The sequence below is a fragment of the Sus scrofa genome, chromosome 1 (assembly GCF_000003025.6).
Source record: "Sus scrofa isolate TJ Tabasco breed Duroc chromosome 1, Sscrofa11.1, whole genome shotgun sequence".
In the NCBI taxonomy this organism is placed as follows: Eukaryota; Metazoa; Chordata; class Mammalia; order Artiodactyla; family Suidae; genus Sus; species Sus scrofa.
Genome location: NC_010443.5, coordinates 71,557,801 through 71,576,458, shown reverse-complemented (window position 1 = coordinate 71,576,458; position 18,658 = coordinate 71,557,801). Strand labels below are relative to the sequence as shown.

The 18,658-nt window shown below is 39.8% G+C and overlaps 1 protein-coding gene across 2 annotated transcripts in view; it reads left to right on the top strand.

Annotated features, from left to right (window-relative positions):
* PREP (prolyl endopeptidase) overlaps positions 1–18,658 on the top strand; it is a 531,010-nt gene that overhangs the window by 450,850 nt on the left and 61,502 nt on the right. For both annotated transcript variants that reach the window (XM_021083601.1, NM_001004050.1), the window contains 1 exon segment: positions 4,779–4,884. In XM_021083601.1, the coding sequence (XP_020939260.1) occupies positions 4,779–4,884 (106 nt within the window).

Genomic DNA, 18,658 nt, shown 5'->3' with positions numbered 1-18,658 from the left:
CATGGGACCTCATCAAACTGAAAAGCTTTTGCACAGCAAAGGAAACCCAAAAGAAAACAAAAAGACAACTTACAGAATGGGAGAAAACAGTTTAAAATGATGCAACTGACAAGGGCTTAATCTCTAGAATATATAAACAACTTATACAACCCAACAGCAAAAAAACCAATCAATCAATGGAAAAATGGGCAAAAGACCTGAAAAGACATTTCTCCAAAGAAGATATACAGATGGCCAACAAACACATGAAAAAATGCTCAACATCACTGATTATAAGAGAAATGCAAATCAAAACTACCATGAGATACCACCTCACACCAGTCAGAATGGCCATCATTAATAAATCGACAAATAACAAGTGCTGGAGGGGGTGTGGAGAAAAGCGAACCCTCCTGCACTGTTGGTGGAAATGTCAACTGGTGCAGCCACTATGGAGAACAGTTTGGAGATACCTTAGAAATCTATACATAGAACTTCCATATGACCCCGCAATCCCACTCTTGGGCATCTATCCGGACAAAACTCTACTTAAAAGAGACACATGCACCCGCATGTTCATTGCAGCACTATTCACAATAGCCAAGACATGGAAACAACCCAAATGTCCATCGACAGATGATTGGATTCGGAAGAAGTGGTATATATACACAAGGAATACTACTCAGCCATAAAAAAGAATGACATGGTGCCATTTGCAGCAACATGGATGGAACTAGAGAATCTCATCCTGAGTGAAATGAGCCAGAAAGATAAAGGCAAATGCCATATGATATCACTTATAACTGGAATCTAATATCCAGCACAAATGAACATCTCCTCAGAAAAGAAAATCATGGACTTGGAGAAAAGACTTGTGGCTGTCTGATGGGAGGGGGAGGGAGTGGGTGGGATGGGGAGCTTGGACTTATCAGACACAACTTAGAATAGATATACAAGGAGATCCTGCTGAATAGCATTGAGAAGTATGTCTAGATACTCATGTTGCAACAGAAGAAAGGGTGGGGGAAAAATGTAATTGTAATGTATACATGTAAGGATAACCTGACCCCCTTGCTGTACAGTGGGAAAATTAAAAATTAAAAAAACCCAGTTGAAAAATGGGCAGAAGACCTAAATAAACAAAGGATGCATATGGGTGACCAACAAGCACATGAAAAAAATGTTCAACATACTGATTATTAGAAAAATACAAATCAAAACTACAATGAGGTACCACCTCACACAGAATGGCTGTCATTAACAAAATGCTGGAGATGGTGTGGAGAAAGGGTACCCTCTTTCACTGTGGTGGGAATGTAAATTGGTACAACCACTATGGAAAACAGTATGGAGTTGCCTCAGAAAACTAAATGTAGAACTACCATATAATCCAGCAATTTCACTCCTGGGCATATATCCAGACAAAACTTTCATAGAAAAAAATGCATGCACCTCTATGCTATTCACGATAGCCAAGACATGGAATAACCTAGGTGTCCATTGACAGATTTATGGATTAAGAAGATGTTGTACATATATACAGTGGAATACTACAGAGACATAAAAAAGATAAACTAATGCCACTTGCCAGCAACATGGATAGAACTAGAGATTCTCATACGAAGCGAAGTAAGGCAGAAAGAACACGACAAATACAATATGGTATCATGTATTTGTGAAATCTAAAATATGGAACAGATGATCCTGTGTACAAAACAGAAACAGATCATGGCCAAGGAGAGCAGTGGTTCCCGGGAGGAGAGAGGAGGTACTTGGGTGGACCAGAGGTTTGGCATTTGGGGATGCAAACTGATGTATTTGGAATGCATGGGCAGTAGGGCCCGACTGTACAACACAGGGAACTGTGTGTGATTGGGTCACTTTGCTGTACAACAGAAGTTGAAGAAACATTGTAAATCAACTATACTTTAATTTTTTTAAAAATTAGTGAATTTGAAGACAGCATAGTTGACAGTAAGACACAAAGAGAGAAAAAAAAATCACTGAAATAAAAATGAACAGTCATTGAATGTATGACAGTACCTAATGCTCTAACATTATGTATTTGAAGCCCTAGAGTTAGGGGTGAGGGGACACAAAATTATATGAGGAAGAAAATGGACAAAAATTTTTATGCATTTGATAAAATAGACAAACCCACAGATTCAAGAAGCTCAACAAATCTGCAGCAGGGCAACTCCAGCAAAGCCCATCATAATCAATTAGAAACCAAAGGTAATAAGAAAACCTTAGAGTTTCTTAGTGGCCTAACAATTGGATTTGGCATTGTCACTGCTGTGGCTTGGGTTAAATCACTGGCCCCAGAACTTCTGCATGCCATGGGTATGGCAAAAAAAAAAAATCTTAAAAACAGCCAGATAAGAAAAATTGGGGAGTTCCCGTCATGGCGCAGCAGAAACGATTCCGACTAGGAACCATGAGGTTTCGAGTTCGATCCCTGGCCTCAGTCAGTGGGTTAAGAATCTGGTGTTGCCGTGAGCTGTGATGTAGGTCACAGACATGGCTTGGATCCCTTGTTGCTGTGACTGTGGCATAGGCCAGCAGTTGTAGGTCCAATTAGACCCCTAGCCTGGGAACATCCATATGCCATGGGTGTGGCCCTAAAAAAGAAAAAAGGAAAAAAAAGGAAAAAAAAGTGCATTACACATAGGGAGAGAGACAAAAGAATGACTTATCTGAAAGAATGCAAGTCAGAATACAAGGGAAAGTCACCTAATGAAGCCTACCATATTTAAAACTGCCATATTTAAAACTATGGTCTCTCCCCACACATCCTAGCTCTCTTACCCAGACCCGTTCAGGTTCTGTATGTCATTTACCACTTTACAATATACTGCATTACTTCATATGTATGTCCCTGTTTCTTCTGCTAGAGTGTAGCTTCTCCCTCTTGATTTAGTCACCGATTTAGAGAGAGAAATTTATTTTAAGAAATTGGCTAAACAAACTCAACTAGTATCCATGAGGATGGGGGTTCAATTCCTGGCGTCACTCAGTGAGTTGGGGATCCCTAGTTGCAATGAGCTGTGGTGTAGTTCACAGAGACACGACTTGGATCCTGAGTTGCCATGGCTGTGGCATAGGCCGACAGCTGTAGCTCTGATTCAACCTCTAGCCTGGGGACTTCCACATGCCATGGGTATGGCCCTAAAAAGCAAAAAAAAAAAAAAAAAAAAAAAAAAAATTGACTAATGTGATTGTGGAGACTTGACACTTTCAAAATCTGCAGGGTAGGCTGGCAAGATGGAAACCTGGGAAGAGTATCATTTTGAGTCGAAAGACTGTCTGCTAACAGAATTCCTTCTGGCTGAGGGAGCTCATTTTTCTAGTAAGGCCTTCAACTCATTGGTTGAGGCTCACCTATATTATGGAGGGCAATCAGCTTTACTCAAAGTCCACTAATTTCACTGTTAACTTCATCTAAAAAAGCACCTTTGCAGAAACATCTAGAATAATGTTTGACCTAATGTCTGGGTACTGTTGCCTAGCCAATGATAGATAAAATTCACCTTCAGAGTAGGATGTGGAAAAATAGGAACTCTCATACCCTGCTGATATGAGAGTGTTAGTCCATATAACCACTTTGGAAAATAATATGGCAATATCTTTTAATGCTGAGTATGTGCATGTTGTACCACTGAGCAGTTTTACTTCTAGTTATGTACCCAGGAAGCATGGATATGGGGCCACAAATAAACATGTCAGGCATTTTTCTAAAGGTTGACTTATAATAGGAACTGAAACCACAAAGGAAGAAAATGGAAATAATCTAAATGCTCATTGGTAGGAAAATGGATCAATTAGTTTTAGTGTGTTCCTAGATTGGAATATTGTGCAGCAGGTAAAACAAATGAAGCAAATATACATATGTTGAGTGAAAAATACTATTTGTAAAAGGATATATATATAGTCTGATACAACTCATGTCAATCTTGATAACAAAACCATAACATATTATTTGTTGCATTAGTTTTTTACCAAGATTCTTTTGCTACCTAAGATTCTCCCATTTAATTTTTTTTTCATTTAATATTTTTAAAGAAATCCATGGAAGCACAGTTCTTTTATCTCTGCTGCCTAGTGCTATATAGGGAACTAAGGATAACACACAGAAAAGTTGCTCACTAGTAACTTGCTGATGTGACCAGTGTGAATCACAAGTGAACTTCTGTGCATCCATGGCCACTTGTTAATTCTTACTCATCTAGAACAGCTTTTAAAATGTGTATCCCATGGCAGATTTCAAATTCAGGAACATTAATATTCAAAATGACAGATTGAATGTATTTTTCATGCATGTATTGTATTAAAGAATAGACTTTTTTAAACTTTTTAAAAATGTAAACATAATTGACCTACAACATTACATTAGTTTCATATACACAGCATAGTGATCCAACAATCAAATACATGGCACAATGTTCACTAGGACAAGTCCAATAGCCATCTGTCACTGTACAAAATTATTACAGTATTATTGACTGTAAAGCATAGACTTTAAATAAAAATTACATTCTTCTGACATTCAGTTGTTTATACTGATATTTGCAACTTAAATATTTCATTATGTTTTATTGAGATAAACTGTGATTAACAGTGAAATAAGTTAAAATTTATATTCATCTTTTTTTCTCATAGCTTTCTTATCCAATCCCAAGTTGGGAGTAAAGATACTACATTTGCAATGAATCTTTATTTTATGCTTGATAGTTAACAGTGTTCTCGCAAAACATATATAGTCTCCTCAGTCCCCTGTGCTGTTTTTGTTTCCTTCATAGTTATCCGACGATGGTCGCTACGTCTTGTTGTCAATAAGGGAGGGCTGCGACCCAGTGAACCGACTCTGGTACTGTGACCTGCAGCAGGAGTCCAATGGCATCACCGGTAAGTTGGTGTTCAGGCATGGACAATTATTCCAGGAAGCTCCATTAAAAAGCAATTCTGTTGGTCTTCTCATTGATTTCCCAAGAAACCTTCTTCCATTTAACCACATCATCTCAGTATGGTTTTTTTCTTTCGATAGTATTTCATAAAATGAAAAAAGTATTGAATGAAGCTATTTGTTGGCCTTCACATTTTCTCGGTAGATTGAGGCTAAGCATATTTTTTAAGTGTGACAGTATCCTGTCCATAGTGCAGATGAAGAGTGTCCAGGAGAAACTGACCCTTTGGTCTGTAAAGCACTGTGACTGTTGAGATTTCATGATGCAGACTGTCACAGGCAAGGAATAGGACACCTGTTACCAGGTTAACAGGTAGAGGTAAGACAGCCTTTCAGTACTTCACACGTGTACAATATTGGCCTGATTTTGCTTCCTTAAACTGTGTAACTAGATAATAAGCATAGAACCAGCCAGTTACAAATTCTGGAGATGGTCCATTTTCAGTGTTGTTTTCTTCCAACATTTACATCAGACCAGCACCACCATCAAGCATTAAAGCTTTTCAATTGCACAGTTCACTCTTCTGAAAATTCCCAGACCCAAAAACTCCATTAGGGAAATGCTAGCACCCAAGTAAGGACACTAAACTAATCACATCATGTTCTGGTTGATGTACACAGGTTTTCAAACTATTCAGTATTGAGTGCATTTCTAATTGTCGATTAGATTACCTAATTATTAATATCTAATCTATATTACATTATCATCAGAAAATGTATACTTATAAAAATTCATATTGATTGGGCACTGCATTGTTTTTAAGCTTCTCTGAGCAAGATCTTCATCCTGACCTTCTCGACTCTTCCAGAGCTCCATTCACACATAAAACACGATGAAGTCAAGAATGTTTATTCTAATGTTAAATATATATCCATGGAGTAAGGGTACTTTTCTGTTTTTTTTATTTTAAAAAAAGATACACCCATTTTGATCTCAAGAAAATGGCATCAGCCACATCAGTTTCACATTCTCTGACAGGAATACACCACCGCCCAAGAATTGCTTGTTGGAGCTGCAAGTCTAGGTCTTCACAGAGCTGAGCCTTGACGGTCGAATCTGAAAGAAGCCGCCAGCTGTTATAGTGCTGTTGCCCTGCCCTGTCCCTGTGTGGAATGGTGTCAGGGGACTTCTCCTTCCTGCAGTTTTTCAAAAATTTCAGTCACAGTGTTCTTCCTCCAAGGAGTGCTGCTTCCATTTTCTGTTTTAATAAATTTCATTATATTTTTTAAATGAGTGAGTAGGCTTATTATTTGAAAGGCCCACAAGTTGCTTAATTTACTCCAGATACAGAGAGGAAAATGTCATCCACATATTCATCTACTGAACTGCTCTCGCTGCGACCACTTTAAAAATGGAGGGCAATACTTTGAATGAGACTTAACAAGTCCTGGCAGAACTCAACGAACCATCGGTTTTTCTCCTGACCTCTTGGTCCTTTTTTTTCCCCCACTGCCTCTCCTATTTTATCATTGCAGCATTAGTGAGGACTTAGAGAAGAGAGTGTGATACCCAGAGGTTGGGATTCCACAAGGAAGACAGTGTAGATGTGCACCAGACCCTCATAAATAAAATTCTGGATATTGCAGCCCTGAATGAACATGAGGGGAAAAGGGAAGCATCTAAGAAAGTCTAGGGGCTGTGATGCATGCAGATTGGAAGACGTGATTGACAAAATAAGCTAGGTCTTGGCCTCCCTTCCCAACTTGATCTTTCCTTGATTTACATGATCATTGTCTCCTCTATTTCCTAGTTGGGTTTTGTGCAGCTTCAGTGCAGAGCCCAGCTCAGAGTAAGCACTCAGCAAATGTTAGCAATTGTTATTTTCCAATTGTTTTCTCTTTTTTTATACTTCCAGAGAAACTTATTTTGTCATCATTTGAACAAAACCCAGTTAGAGGTTTGACTAGGACTATGTTTAAACCTATAAATTTACTTGGGACTACATCTCTGAGTTATATAGGAACCATATATTTTACATGTTTTATGTTTGTGAAATATTGATGGTTTATGAATGTATCTGTCAAGGTTTAACCAGGGAAGCAGAATCAGTAGGAGATCTGTATTAAGAGATTTATTGCAAGGCATTGGTTTACATGATTGTGGGGCTGGCTAGGTAAGTCTGACGTCAATAGAGCAGACTATCAAGAAGGGCAGGCTGGAATGTTGGAGCACAGGCTAAACCTGCTGTCCATGAGTGGAATTTCTTCTCTTTTTTTTAAGATATAATATCTTTCTTTTTTATTTTGCCTCACCCTTGGCATGCAGAAGTTCCTGGTCCAGGGATAAAAGCTGTACCACAGCAGTGACAACCCTGGATCCTTAACCCACTATGCCACAAGAGAACTTCTTTTTTAATTTTTTTTTTAGCTTTCCAGGGCCTCACTCAGGGCATATGGAAGTTCCCAGGCTAGGGGTCGCATCACAGCTACAGCTGCCAGCCCCTCACCACAGCCACAGCAACTCCAGATCCGATAGTTCACATCAATGCCGGATCTTTAACCCACTGAGCAAAGCCAGGGATCAAACCTACATCCTCATGGATCCTAGTAGGGTTCGTTAACTGCTGAACCATGAAAGAAACTCCTTCCTTTTTTAATTTTTAAAAAATTGTATTTAATTCCATTTTTTTGGCCATGGCTTGACGTGGGATCTCAGTTCCCAGACCCAGGGATTGAACCTGGGCCACAGCAATGAAAGCCCCATATCCTAGTCACTAGACCACCAGGGAACTCCCTGAAATTTCTTCTTATTCAGGGGAGCCTTAGCTCTGCCAGAAGGCTTTTCAGTTGATTGAATCAGGCCCACCCAGATTATCTAGGATCTTCTCCTTTAAAGTCAACTGATTGTGGTCTTTAATCATATTTATAAAATACCTTCACAGAAACACTGATAAGTGTTTGGTGATTAATTCAAGACATAAGTTTAGACAACTTGACATGTCAGAAAGACCCTCCCAGTGAGTTCTTAGAAAACCACTTCGAAAGGAGTCAGCAAACAAGTCTTATAATAACAACCTGATGTCATTTTCTAATAAGAGTACTAAACTGACCGGTGTGGGGGATTCATTGGGTCATTTAGAAAAGTACATAATATATTGTAAACAAGAATATAGAATTTAAGTGAATAAGATAGGTGGATTTTAAGCTGTTGAATTGCGTACAGATGGGTTGGGATCCATTTGGAGAGTATTCTCCAGTGGTATCTGTTACATTCTGGGGTAACACTGGGCTTGTCATCTTTTAAAAATTTTTGCCTTACTTGCATTAAAGTTGTGGGTAACACAAACCTCAGAGGAGTTCTTCTTTTGAGTGGTGGTCCTGGGATTCTGAATGCTCTCAGCAGTAGCAGTGATTAACCAGTATTAAGAAATGAACTGGAAATCAGTTTCTACCCTTGGGACCAAAAGTCCACTGTGTAGGTCAAGATTAGAAAGATCTTGATTTTTTTGCTTTCTTTTTTTAATCGATTGCTGGTTCATTATGAGTTAATGATATGATTATGACTGATTTAAAAAAAGACAAGTACTGTGTGTGAATTTAACTGATGAAAAAGTTTGACTAGTAACAGGAGAGATATAGCAGATTGAGATAGTGATTGTTAAAATTTAAAAAATAATTCTTATTAATTACAGTTGGGTATATTGAGACAATAACCTTAAGACTTTCTTTTTTTTTTTTTTTTTTTTTTTTTCAGTTGCTCCTTTTAAGGGAGTTGAAAGAAAACTACATGTTATAAATACTTGGAGACTTTTGATTTTTTTTTTTTTTTTTTTTTTTTCTTTTTGCTATTTCTTTGGGCCGCTCCCGCGGCATATGGAGATTCTCAGGCTAGGGGGCGAATCGGAGCTGTAGCCGCTGGCCTACGCCAGAGCCACAGCAATGCTGGATCCGAGCCGCGTCTGCAACCTACACCACAGCTCACGGCAACGCCAGATCCTTAACCCACTGAGCCAGGGCAGGGACCAAACCCGCAACCTCATGGTTCCTAGTCGGATTCGTTAACCACTGCGCCACGACGGGAACTCCAAGACTTTTAAATCAAATTTGAACTTTAATCTCAGCTTTAAATAACTTAAATAACTGAGGACCCTGGAAAGTTAGCCTTTGTCTCAATATTTCCACATCCTCAAATGGGGCAGTGATACCTAATTCATAAGGAATTGTAAGAAGTAATCAAAGTGCATAGAAAAGGGCTTAGCAGGGTTCCTGGCATACAGTGGATTCTCCAGTAGGCTTTCTTTCTTTTTTCCTTTGTTTTTGTTTGTTTATTTGTTTAGACTGAAAGGGCAATATTTGGAGTCGCCACACACTGGTTTTAGGTAGTGGATTAAAATAGACTGAAGGTGCTCTAAGAAAATTTATCTTCAGTATCAGAGCTACCCTAAACACAGGTCTCGGTATTGATTGGTTTTCTATAAAACTCAATGCATTATCGGAAAGGAATCCTTACGTTGAGGAAAACGAAAGAGGTGTGCCTCTCCTGGGAGACCTGTCTAATTTTGCAGGTTGGCAATTGAAAATTCCAGGGTGCATATGCCCAGTTGTTGACCTTGACTGACACCCAGTGTCCTTTTCTTGCTGTTTCCTTACTGCTTCCCTATTTTTGTTACCCTTTTTAAAGTAAAGGGAAGAATAACAATTAACATTTAACTTAAACGCTAAACATGCTAGTTAACTGAAATATTGGGTGATTTAAACCTGAATAGCTGGTGACTGAAAGTTAAATCCAATGTGATGAAATCATCAATGTTATAGTGCTGAAATTGATATCCCTTTTGATAACCTCAAGCCTTTCAATTATAATATTAATCATTTTTACCTTAAAGGCAGGGAGATTTATTAGCGTTTTCCTATACATTAACTATTTATTTGTTAGTGCATCACCAAATTCCCTGTCTGGAAAACTAAATAATTTTTACTTACGAAGTGCTTTTGTAACATTTCTGTCATCTTTGTCTTTCAAGAAAACCTTCTGCCTGTGTGCATTTTGAAATGAGAAGCATAGGAGTTCCCATTGTGGTGCGGTGGAAACAAATCCAACTAGGAACCATGAGTTTGTGGGTTCGATCCCTCGCCCCGCTCAGTGGGCTGAGGATCCAGCGTTACCATGAGCTACAGTATAGGTCAAAGATGCAGCTCGGATCTGGCATTGCTGAGGCTGTGGCATAAGCTGGCAGTTATAGCTCTGATTCGAGCCGTAGCCTGGGAATGTCCATATGCCGTGGGTGTACCCCCAAAAAAGACAAAAAAAAATAAATAAATAAAGTAAGAAATGAGAAACATAAAAAGAGTGGCCAGTGGCTACTTAATCTCAGAAAAAGACGGCACACAGCAGTGGATTAAGAATCTGATTGCAGCGGCTTAGGTCACTGCAGAGGTGCAGGTCTCTGGCCCTGCTCAGTGGGTTAAAAGGCTTGGGTTTAGTCCCCGGCCTGGGAACTTCCGTATACCATGGGGGTGGCCTTTAAAAAAAAAAAAAGTAAAAATTTTAAAAATAGAAAAAGAACACAGGAAAAACAAAACTACATAAATTCAGGATGAAAAAAATCTTAGAATCTTGAGAGTTAAAAGAGTTCTCCGATTGATTGTGTTTTACATTTGTCATGTGCATTTGGTTTGCCGTTCAAGGACTAGCTGACCTTCCTGTGAACTACTCTGTGAGCAGGATTGCTTCCTGTTATCCCTTTGCCTCTCATTTGAAAAACCTCATTTCCACCATCTGCATTTGCAGAATTTCAATTAGGAGGAATATGAACTCATTTTTTACAAACAGTGAGCCATAGCCTTTCCTCAGCCTGCAGTGGATGCTGTAGCTCTTCCTGTCCCTACCTTTCTGAACTGGTAACTCCCCTGACTCACTCCATTCATCACTGTATAGAAAAGGGGCTAGGTCTGTCATCTGGGCCTCGGTCTGCATAATTTTCCAAGTGTTCAAAACAGCTAGGTAGGTCCCCTCCAAAAAAGATGGCGTTCTCTTCTGCACTGGCTGCCAGAGACATGTTCTGAGTCACTGTCTGCTTTCTTTGGGGGAAGAAGATTCTAGAAGTTACCGTGCTACCTCATGCTTTTGGTTGTTGCTTTTCTCTCTATAGTTGGCCCTTCTGTCCCGTTTGCCTATTCTGATTTTTCTCTCCATACAAAACCACAGTCCGTATTTTTGAACTGCATGAGATCAGCGACCTTTTCTGTCTTGCTCTCCTTGGAGTCTCTAGCACCTAGAACAGTGCCTGATGACAACAGAAATTCTCTCCTTGACCAGACTTCCGTCAGGCTCGTCTGAGCCTCTTCTTAGTTAGGCCTCAACCTTGGCTCCTTACCTCCCACCCTCCTTGCTGACCTGCTGAAGAGTGAGAGCTTAGTAGTGAGAGTCCTGCTATGTCAGTTAAAGAGAGTCCCCTTCCTTGATATCTGATCAGATTCCTCATCCCCTACCTGCTACCTGGTTACCGTGACCTGCCTTCACCAAAAATCCCCTACGCTTATACCTTCTCTTAGTCGTTTTCCATCCACTGACCCCCCTTATTCTGCACATCAGCTGTGCATTTCCAGCTGTCTTGTCTGTATTCAAGCTCAGCCTGACCTCTCTCCCTTATTGCAGTCGTCTTGACACCTGCCATAATAGTCTTGAATAAGTCTTCTTAACCATTTTCACAAGTGCCACCATAACTTTTCTCTAATACAGACTCATAGGTGGGTACCAGCTTGTCTCCAGTGACTTCCTCTGTCCCTTTAGGGATCCTGGACCCAGGTGGCCCTGCTGGAGAAGCCATCTTCCATCTGTAACTGTTAATTTACTTGTGGGTATTTACCCTTCTGGCCGCCTAACTTTTTAAAATTAAATTTTTATCCTTAATTAAACCCTGAGAATGATGAAAAAGTACAGACCATGTGTCTCCAGTCCTTTGTATCAAATGAGCAGAAGGTGTCTGCTTCTCTTGTTTAAAATTGAAAGTATGGAGGTATCAAGGTAACACTTAGGACACCAGGCGGGCGTGACATTTTATTAGTATTGCAGTAGAAAAGACAGCTGAGTCTTGACTCCTGTGATTCTTAATGTGATTCATGCCTGCAGATTAGTTGAAAGTAATCATCCTGAACCTTGCAAGAAAATTTGTGTCTGGATTTTCTTAGTTATATTTTCAGTATTTTTCTAAATCAAGATTGTTGGGGTTTGTTTTTTTTTTAATCTAGATTGATAGATATATTTTTTTCCCCTAAGTTTGTTGTACATGTTAGGCATGCATAAAGTTGCTTCAATGGACTAAATTTAGAATAGATTTTCACATGTTTTTATGTTACAATTAAATGTTAGCCCTCAGAGTTGTACCTTTTCTTGCCAATACATGGACTTTTAAATTTTTTCATGGAAACTTAGCTTATGCCCAAAATAAAAGATGATTTTCAACACTCTTTTATACATATTTAACTTGGTGTATTATATTTCTGAATAGTCTTATTGGAAAGGTAGAGGAGACAGCCAAGTTTGTTTAACTCATTACTTCTGTTGTCTTTACATTATCAAGATTTCTTGATATATATGTAAGGTTCAGTCAGAAGTGTAGGGTTGTGTAAATGTTACATTTAGTTGTGAAGCAGACATGTATCGATGTCCTACTTTGTGCCAGGCGCCGTGCTCGGTGACAGCGGTGATGACAGCCCTTCCCGCTGGCTGTGTGTCTCCCACCCCTGCCGGCTGGATGGAGGCCGTGAGCCACCAATGCAGTCAGGGCTTATCAGTGCCGTGGCCAAGGGCACACCCAGGCTCCGGGTTAGGACCTCTGCTGTTAGAAAACTCTACGCTTTCTCTCACTCCTCTCTGTTGTTTTTTTTTTTATTTGTTCCCTTTCTTTTGGGTCCTTTCATTTTTCTGGAGATGGTCGGCTACTGTATGCCCTATTTTATAGGATAATCAGCAGCAGAACAGATGCTTACCATTTGGCCCTATTCTGAATAAATTAACAAGTACATCAGAGCTTTTTAAATAGAATCCTTAGCAAATAACTCTTAGATACAAAGAACTATTAAGGTCTAAAATCTTTGTTGTTGGTAACTTAACACCCTTCTGCTTCAGTGTAGTCATCCTTATAATGGACCGGAAGTGGTCTTTGCTCACCTCACAGCATTTATGAAGGGTTTCATTGGAAAAGGTGGATGACGCTGACATACTAATTTTTGTAAAGAAATGGCAGCCTGTCCTGTACTTCGCCCAGACTTTCACTCACCTGTCTCTGAATTTTTTCTTTTTTTGCTGAAAGTTTGATCATTTTAGGTTGATGAAAGTTTTCAGCACTCACCCTGTCTTCATTTTAATGCTTTCATGTCATTAAAGAAAATTGGTTTTCTCCTGCATAAGAAGTCAGTCTACACTATATGCTAATATATAGCTACAAAAGGAGGCTCAGGGTTTATCAGACACTTGGATTGTTCATTTAGCCATATCTGGCAGTGCAGGGTAGATGACCTGTTGTTTCTAAGTAACTGGGACAATTTTGACTCCTACGTTCATGCCGGGTAGAGCTTTGGCTTTTTTGGAGATGGAGAGGAAAGGGGGAGATAAACATCCAAGAAACTTGTAAGAAATGAGTTGTCTAAAGTTTAGCAAAGTCATCTGAGCCTTAAAGTCAGACTGACAGGGAGAAGGGCTTCTTTGAGAGGCAGGGAGTTATTAGAAAATAAGATTACATTTCAGAGTGGGAATGCCAACAACCCCTAAAACTTGGAACATCAAAAGACAGTACAAAAATAAGGAAAACATGAATTTTTGAAGTAAAATAAGAAGTACTAGTGATAAAATTAATAATTTTACTCTTTTTTTTTTTTTTTTTTTTTTTTGCTTTTGCTTTTAGGGCCATACCCATGGCGTATGGAGGTTCCCAGGCTAGGGGTCCAATCAGAGCTACAGCTGCTGGCCTACACAACTGCAGCAACATCAGACCCAAGCTACATCTGAGACCTACACCACAGCCCACGGCAACACTGGATCCTTAACCCACTGTGCGAGGCCAGGGGTCGAACCCACTACCTCATGGTTCTTGGTCGGATTCATTTCCACTGCACTACAATGGGAACTCAAATTTTACTCATTTTTAAGTTAGCAATTAGAAAGGCTTTTTCTAGGAAAGTGGTTGTGTGCCCTGAGAGATGGAAACTAGATTTTGTAAGTTCACTGTTAGCAAATGGTGCTATTCAAAAGCCACATCTGCTTATTTTTTGTCATTTGAAGAATGCTGGGGTTATTTGGGATAGTAGTAAGTATTGTTTATTTAGCATTTCCTCCATGCCAGGTTCTGGTGCTGTGCCTCTAACTGTTTCATTGTCTTCTCAACAACCTCGAGGAGTACACGTTGTTATCTGGAGGCCACTGAGGCTGGTGAGGCCAATTAGGTTTCCTGATGCCATTATAGATTCAGACCTAGGGCAGTTTAATTCCCATGCCTGGGTTCTGGCCTCCACCGTGGGCAGGTGCAAGACTGAAGGCCTCAAGCCAGAGAGAAGAGCAGCCCTCTGTGCCCCTCAGCCCCAGAGCATAACCTGTGCATGCTCTGTGTTGGTTATTGTTGTGGGAGGCCAAGCTGTCTGTGTTTTGTCAAGTGGATATGCACTTTTTAGCTCCTCTTAAGAGAGAGCTTACAAAACATTTGCTGTGAAATATAATTAATAGCATTGATTTTCAAAGACAGTATTAAAAAGTACTGACTTTACTCTAGGGAAAGCTTTAGAGGACTTACTTTAAGCTCGTCTTCACTCTGTAACAAATCATTGCCCCACCCAGAAGTAGGTTGGTAAGGAGTAATTTTACCTTCAATGTGGAGAAGTTTGGGAATCGAATTCTTTTGGCTTCCGAGGGAAGAATACCGCTTAGAAACCAAAAGACCTCAGAAAAGATGGACAAAAAATGAAATAGTTCTGGAGTCCAGCCACAGCTCTTTTTTTGAAGCAGCTTTCCTATTTTCTATTCAATCAGTAGTGTTTTAATTTGTGAATAGCAAAACTGAATGAGCCCCATTGTTCAACTGGAATAGCATTTCTCTTGAGTTACCTTTTGGCCAAAGGCCTGAGGAGCAAGGGTTTCTGGAGAGCCAGAGGATTTCTTGAGCCCCCATTTAAAACATGCTGCCCTGTGAGCCTGTACTTTGAGCAGGTTTTCAGATTTTACTTGGATTTGTATACACACAGCCACATTCCTGAGCCTCCGTGAATTTAGGACTTTTGTGTACTTATGACTAAAGGGAATGCCTCAGCAATTGATGGTGGTTAATGACCACAAACTTTTTTAAGGAGCTTGATTATTTAAAACAAGCGTACCACATCTTCAGGCTTCCCTGATTATACAGAGGTACCAAAGGAAATTTTACTGTGTTTTTGTCTTTGATGGATATTTCAGTGACTTTTTTGCAAGCAAGGGCAGGTAGGGTCATGATAAATACCACTGCAGTGGCTGCAAGACCTTTTCAGGTGGAACCCATAAGATGGTTGCTTTGAAAAATAAAGGTTTCGCATCAGGAAATATTTTATTATAAGGGGAACATTTAAGGAATCTGACATTTCCTTGAACCAAGACTCTTGTCCACAAATGTCATAGTCCAGATAATTGTGTTTCATCATCCTTATTACAAACAAATGTAGCTTTCTGATTATCTGCAAATTTTGTATTGCCAACTGATTTTTTTTACTTACTCTTCTAAGGAATAGTTTTTGGTTTGTTTTTATTTTGTTTTGTTTTTCCTTTTAAAGCACTGTTTTATGTAAACTAAGATGCATTTATATTTGAATGGATCACCTGCTTTTGAGGTTAGCAGTTTATCACTGGGGGGAGAAACAAACCAACGTTTTGCTCAGATGCAAAACTTAATTATTTATGAAAACTAATTGTAAGGGCTTTCTGTTTGTAGGAGTTTGCAGATGATTTATGCTGAATAATCTCCCAGTTGAAACAGCTGTTATGTTGTAAAAAGTTAAATGAAGCATGACTAAGTATATTGCTAATTGGCACAAAAGAGGAGAATTGTAGAGACCAAAGACAAAATGAAAGCAGGGATCCTGGGATGTAAGCTGGATTGTTACACCGTTTCTACTGAGCCTCCAGGCTAAGCTTGCCTTTGGTGACCACCCAGGACAAGGGGAGTGAGAGACAAAGCCTCAGGTTCTCCATGGTGGAGAGTCTAAGGAGAGCTACCTTCAGTGGAGGGATGATGGAAAAATAAACCTGCCAGTGATGGAGCTGGGGAGTAGGGAAGGGCTGGGAATGATAAGGAAATCTCCCCATCCCTACCTTGGCCTAGGAAGGAGGAGGGGGAGGCAGGATGCGAGTTCTCCTAAAACATGAGAAGGGCTGACATTCACATGGGTGCAAGTTAACTACATTGTCTCTATGATATCAAAAAATCCTTGGAGTTCCCGTCGTGGCTGAGTGGTTAACGAATCCGACTAGGAACCATGAGGCTGCAGGTTCGATCCCTGGCCTTGCTCAGTGGGTTGGGGATCCGGCGTTGCCATGAGCTGTGGTATAAGTAGCAGACGTGGCTCGGATCCCGCGTTGCTGTGGTTCTGGCATAGGCCAGCGGCTACAGCTCCCATTTGACCCCTAGCCTGGGAACCTCCATATGCTGCAGGAGCAGCCCAAGAAATGGCAAAAAGACCAAAAGAAAAAAAAAATCCTCATGCCGAGAATTTAATTCAAAGTGCTCCCAGGGAGTTCCCATCATGGCTCAGTGGTTAATGAGGACATGGGTTTCATCCTTGGCCTTACTCCTTGGGTTAAGGATCCAGCGTTGCTGTGAACTGTGGGGTAGGTCGCAGACACTGCTCAGATCTTGCCTGGCTTAATGAGTTAGAGTTGTGTGGCTTAGTGGGTTAGAGTTGCGTGGCTCAGCAGGTTAGAGACCTGGTGCTGCCATAAGCTACAGTGTAGGTCAGAAATGCAGCTCGGACCTGGCATTGGTTGTGGCTGTGGCCCAGGCAGGCAGCTACAGCTCCCATTCGACCCCTAGCCTGGGAGCTTACATGTGCTGCAGATGTGGCCCTAAAAAGACAAAAGAAAAGAAACCAGACACAAAAGAATACATGTTGTTAAGTTTCATTATATTAGAAGTTCAAAAATGAGGTGTAAACAGACTATAGTGTTTATGGGTGCATATCAAGGCAGAAAAAAAAAAAGCAAAGAAAAAATAAAGTGATTCACATGGAAGTGAAGATAATTGCCCTCAGGAGAGAGGTGACTTGCCCAGGACATCATCGCACAAGAAATTCCTCCTTATTCTATTATCAAAAATGTATTGACTGTCCTTGCATGCTTATTCTTCCAGATGAACTATAAAATAATGTCAAATTTCCTAAAAAACTCATTTGGATTTTGACTTGAATTGTGTTAAATTTGTAAATTTCCTCTGGAATTATTTGCACCTTTGAAATATTGCTTCTTCTCTTCTAGGGATATGGTTTGTATTTCCAGTTATTCAGATTTTGCTTGTTGTTGTTGTTTGTCGTTTAAGGTTCCTTAGAGAAACTTGAGAGCTTTTCTCATAAAGAGTCCCTATTTCTTGTTAAGTACATTCCTAAAGATTTCATTAGGTATGCTTCTAATGTAAATGACATCCCTCATCCCCACCCCCCAGCCCTGTATTTTCTAACTGGTATGGTTAACATGTGGAAAAGCTATAGATTTTTTTAAATTATCTATTATTTTAATTCCATTAGTTCACTTAAAAATAATATTTATTGAGTTTTGTTTGGGGATAGGTATTAGTAGTCACTAAATAATAACTTTTGCATTGACTTATTATTTCTTGTCTACAGGTGAGAAAATGAAGCTTAGGAAGGGATAACGAGATTGCTCAAGGTCACACAACTTTAAATAGTGGTGAAGCTGGGGAGTTAATCCAGTTATGTCTCACTGAAAAAAAACACTCTACCATGGGATTATATTTCCCTGATTAACTTAATTCAACAAATTATATAAAGATATTATGTTATGGAGATGAATGAGATAATATAAAATCACCAGGAATATAAATGAACTATCCAAATTAATGGAGCAGTTTCACTGTAAAATTGAACATAGGAGATTAATTGGACAATAGCTGAGATCTGGAATTGCCTCTGAGTAGTTTAGAAGTCCTAGAGCTTTTTTGTTTATAAAACGTTTGAGATGTCCTCTGAACATTTATGTCTGATACATTATGAGCCAGGTGTGTACCCCCGTGGGTTTTTTAAAAAATATAGTAAAAGTAGCCTTGAGTGAGCCATTTAAAATAATGGTGGTGCTGAGCACATTGAAGATTTATTTTAGTGATGACCATCTCCGGACTAGTTCTTAGGATGGAAGGATTGGAAAATATTCCTCCCTACATTTGATGCCAGTTTTATTTTGCACATTCGAAGTATTTGCCACACTGTGTAGGTGCTGAGTATTACATAATGAATAAAAAAGACAAATTACAAACAAGGAGTTCCTGTGATGGCTCAGCGGTTAACAAACCCGACTAGTATCCGTGAGGATGCAGGTTCTACCCCTGGCCTTGCTCAGTGGGTTAAGGATCCAGCATTGCCATGAGCTGAAGTGTAGGTCAAAAACGTGGCTCAAATCTGGTGTGGCTGTGGCTGTGGCTGTGGTGTAGGCCGGCAGCTGCAGCTCCAATTCGACCCCTGGCCTAGGAACCTCCATATGCCACAGGTGTGGCCCTAAAAAGACAAAAAACAAGCAAACAACGACAACAA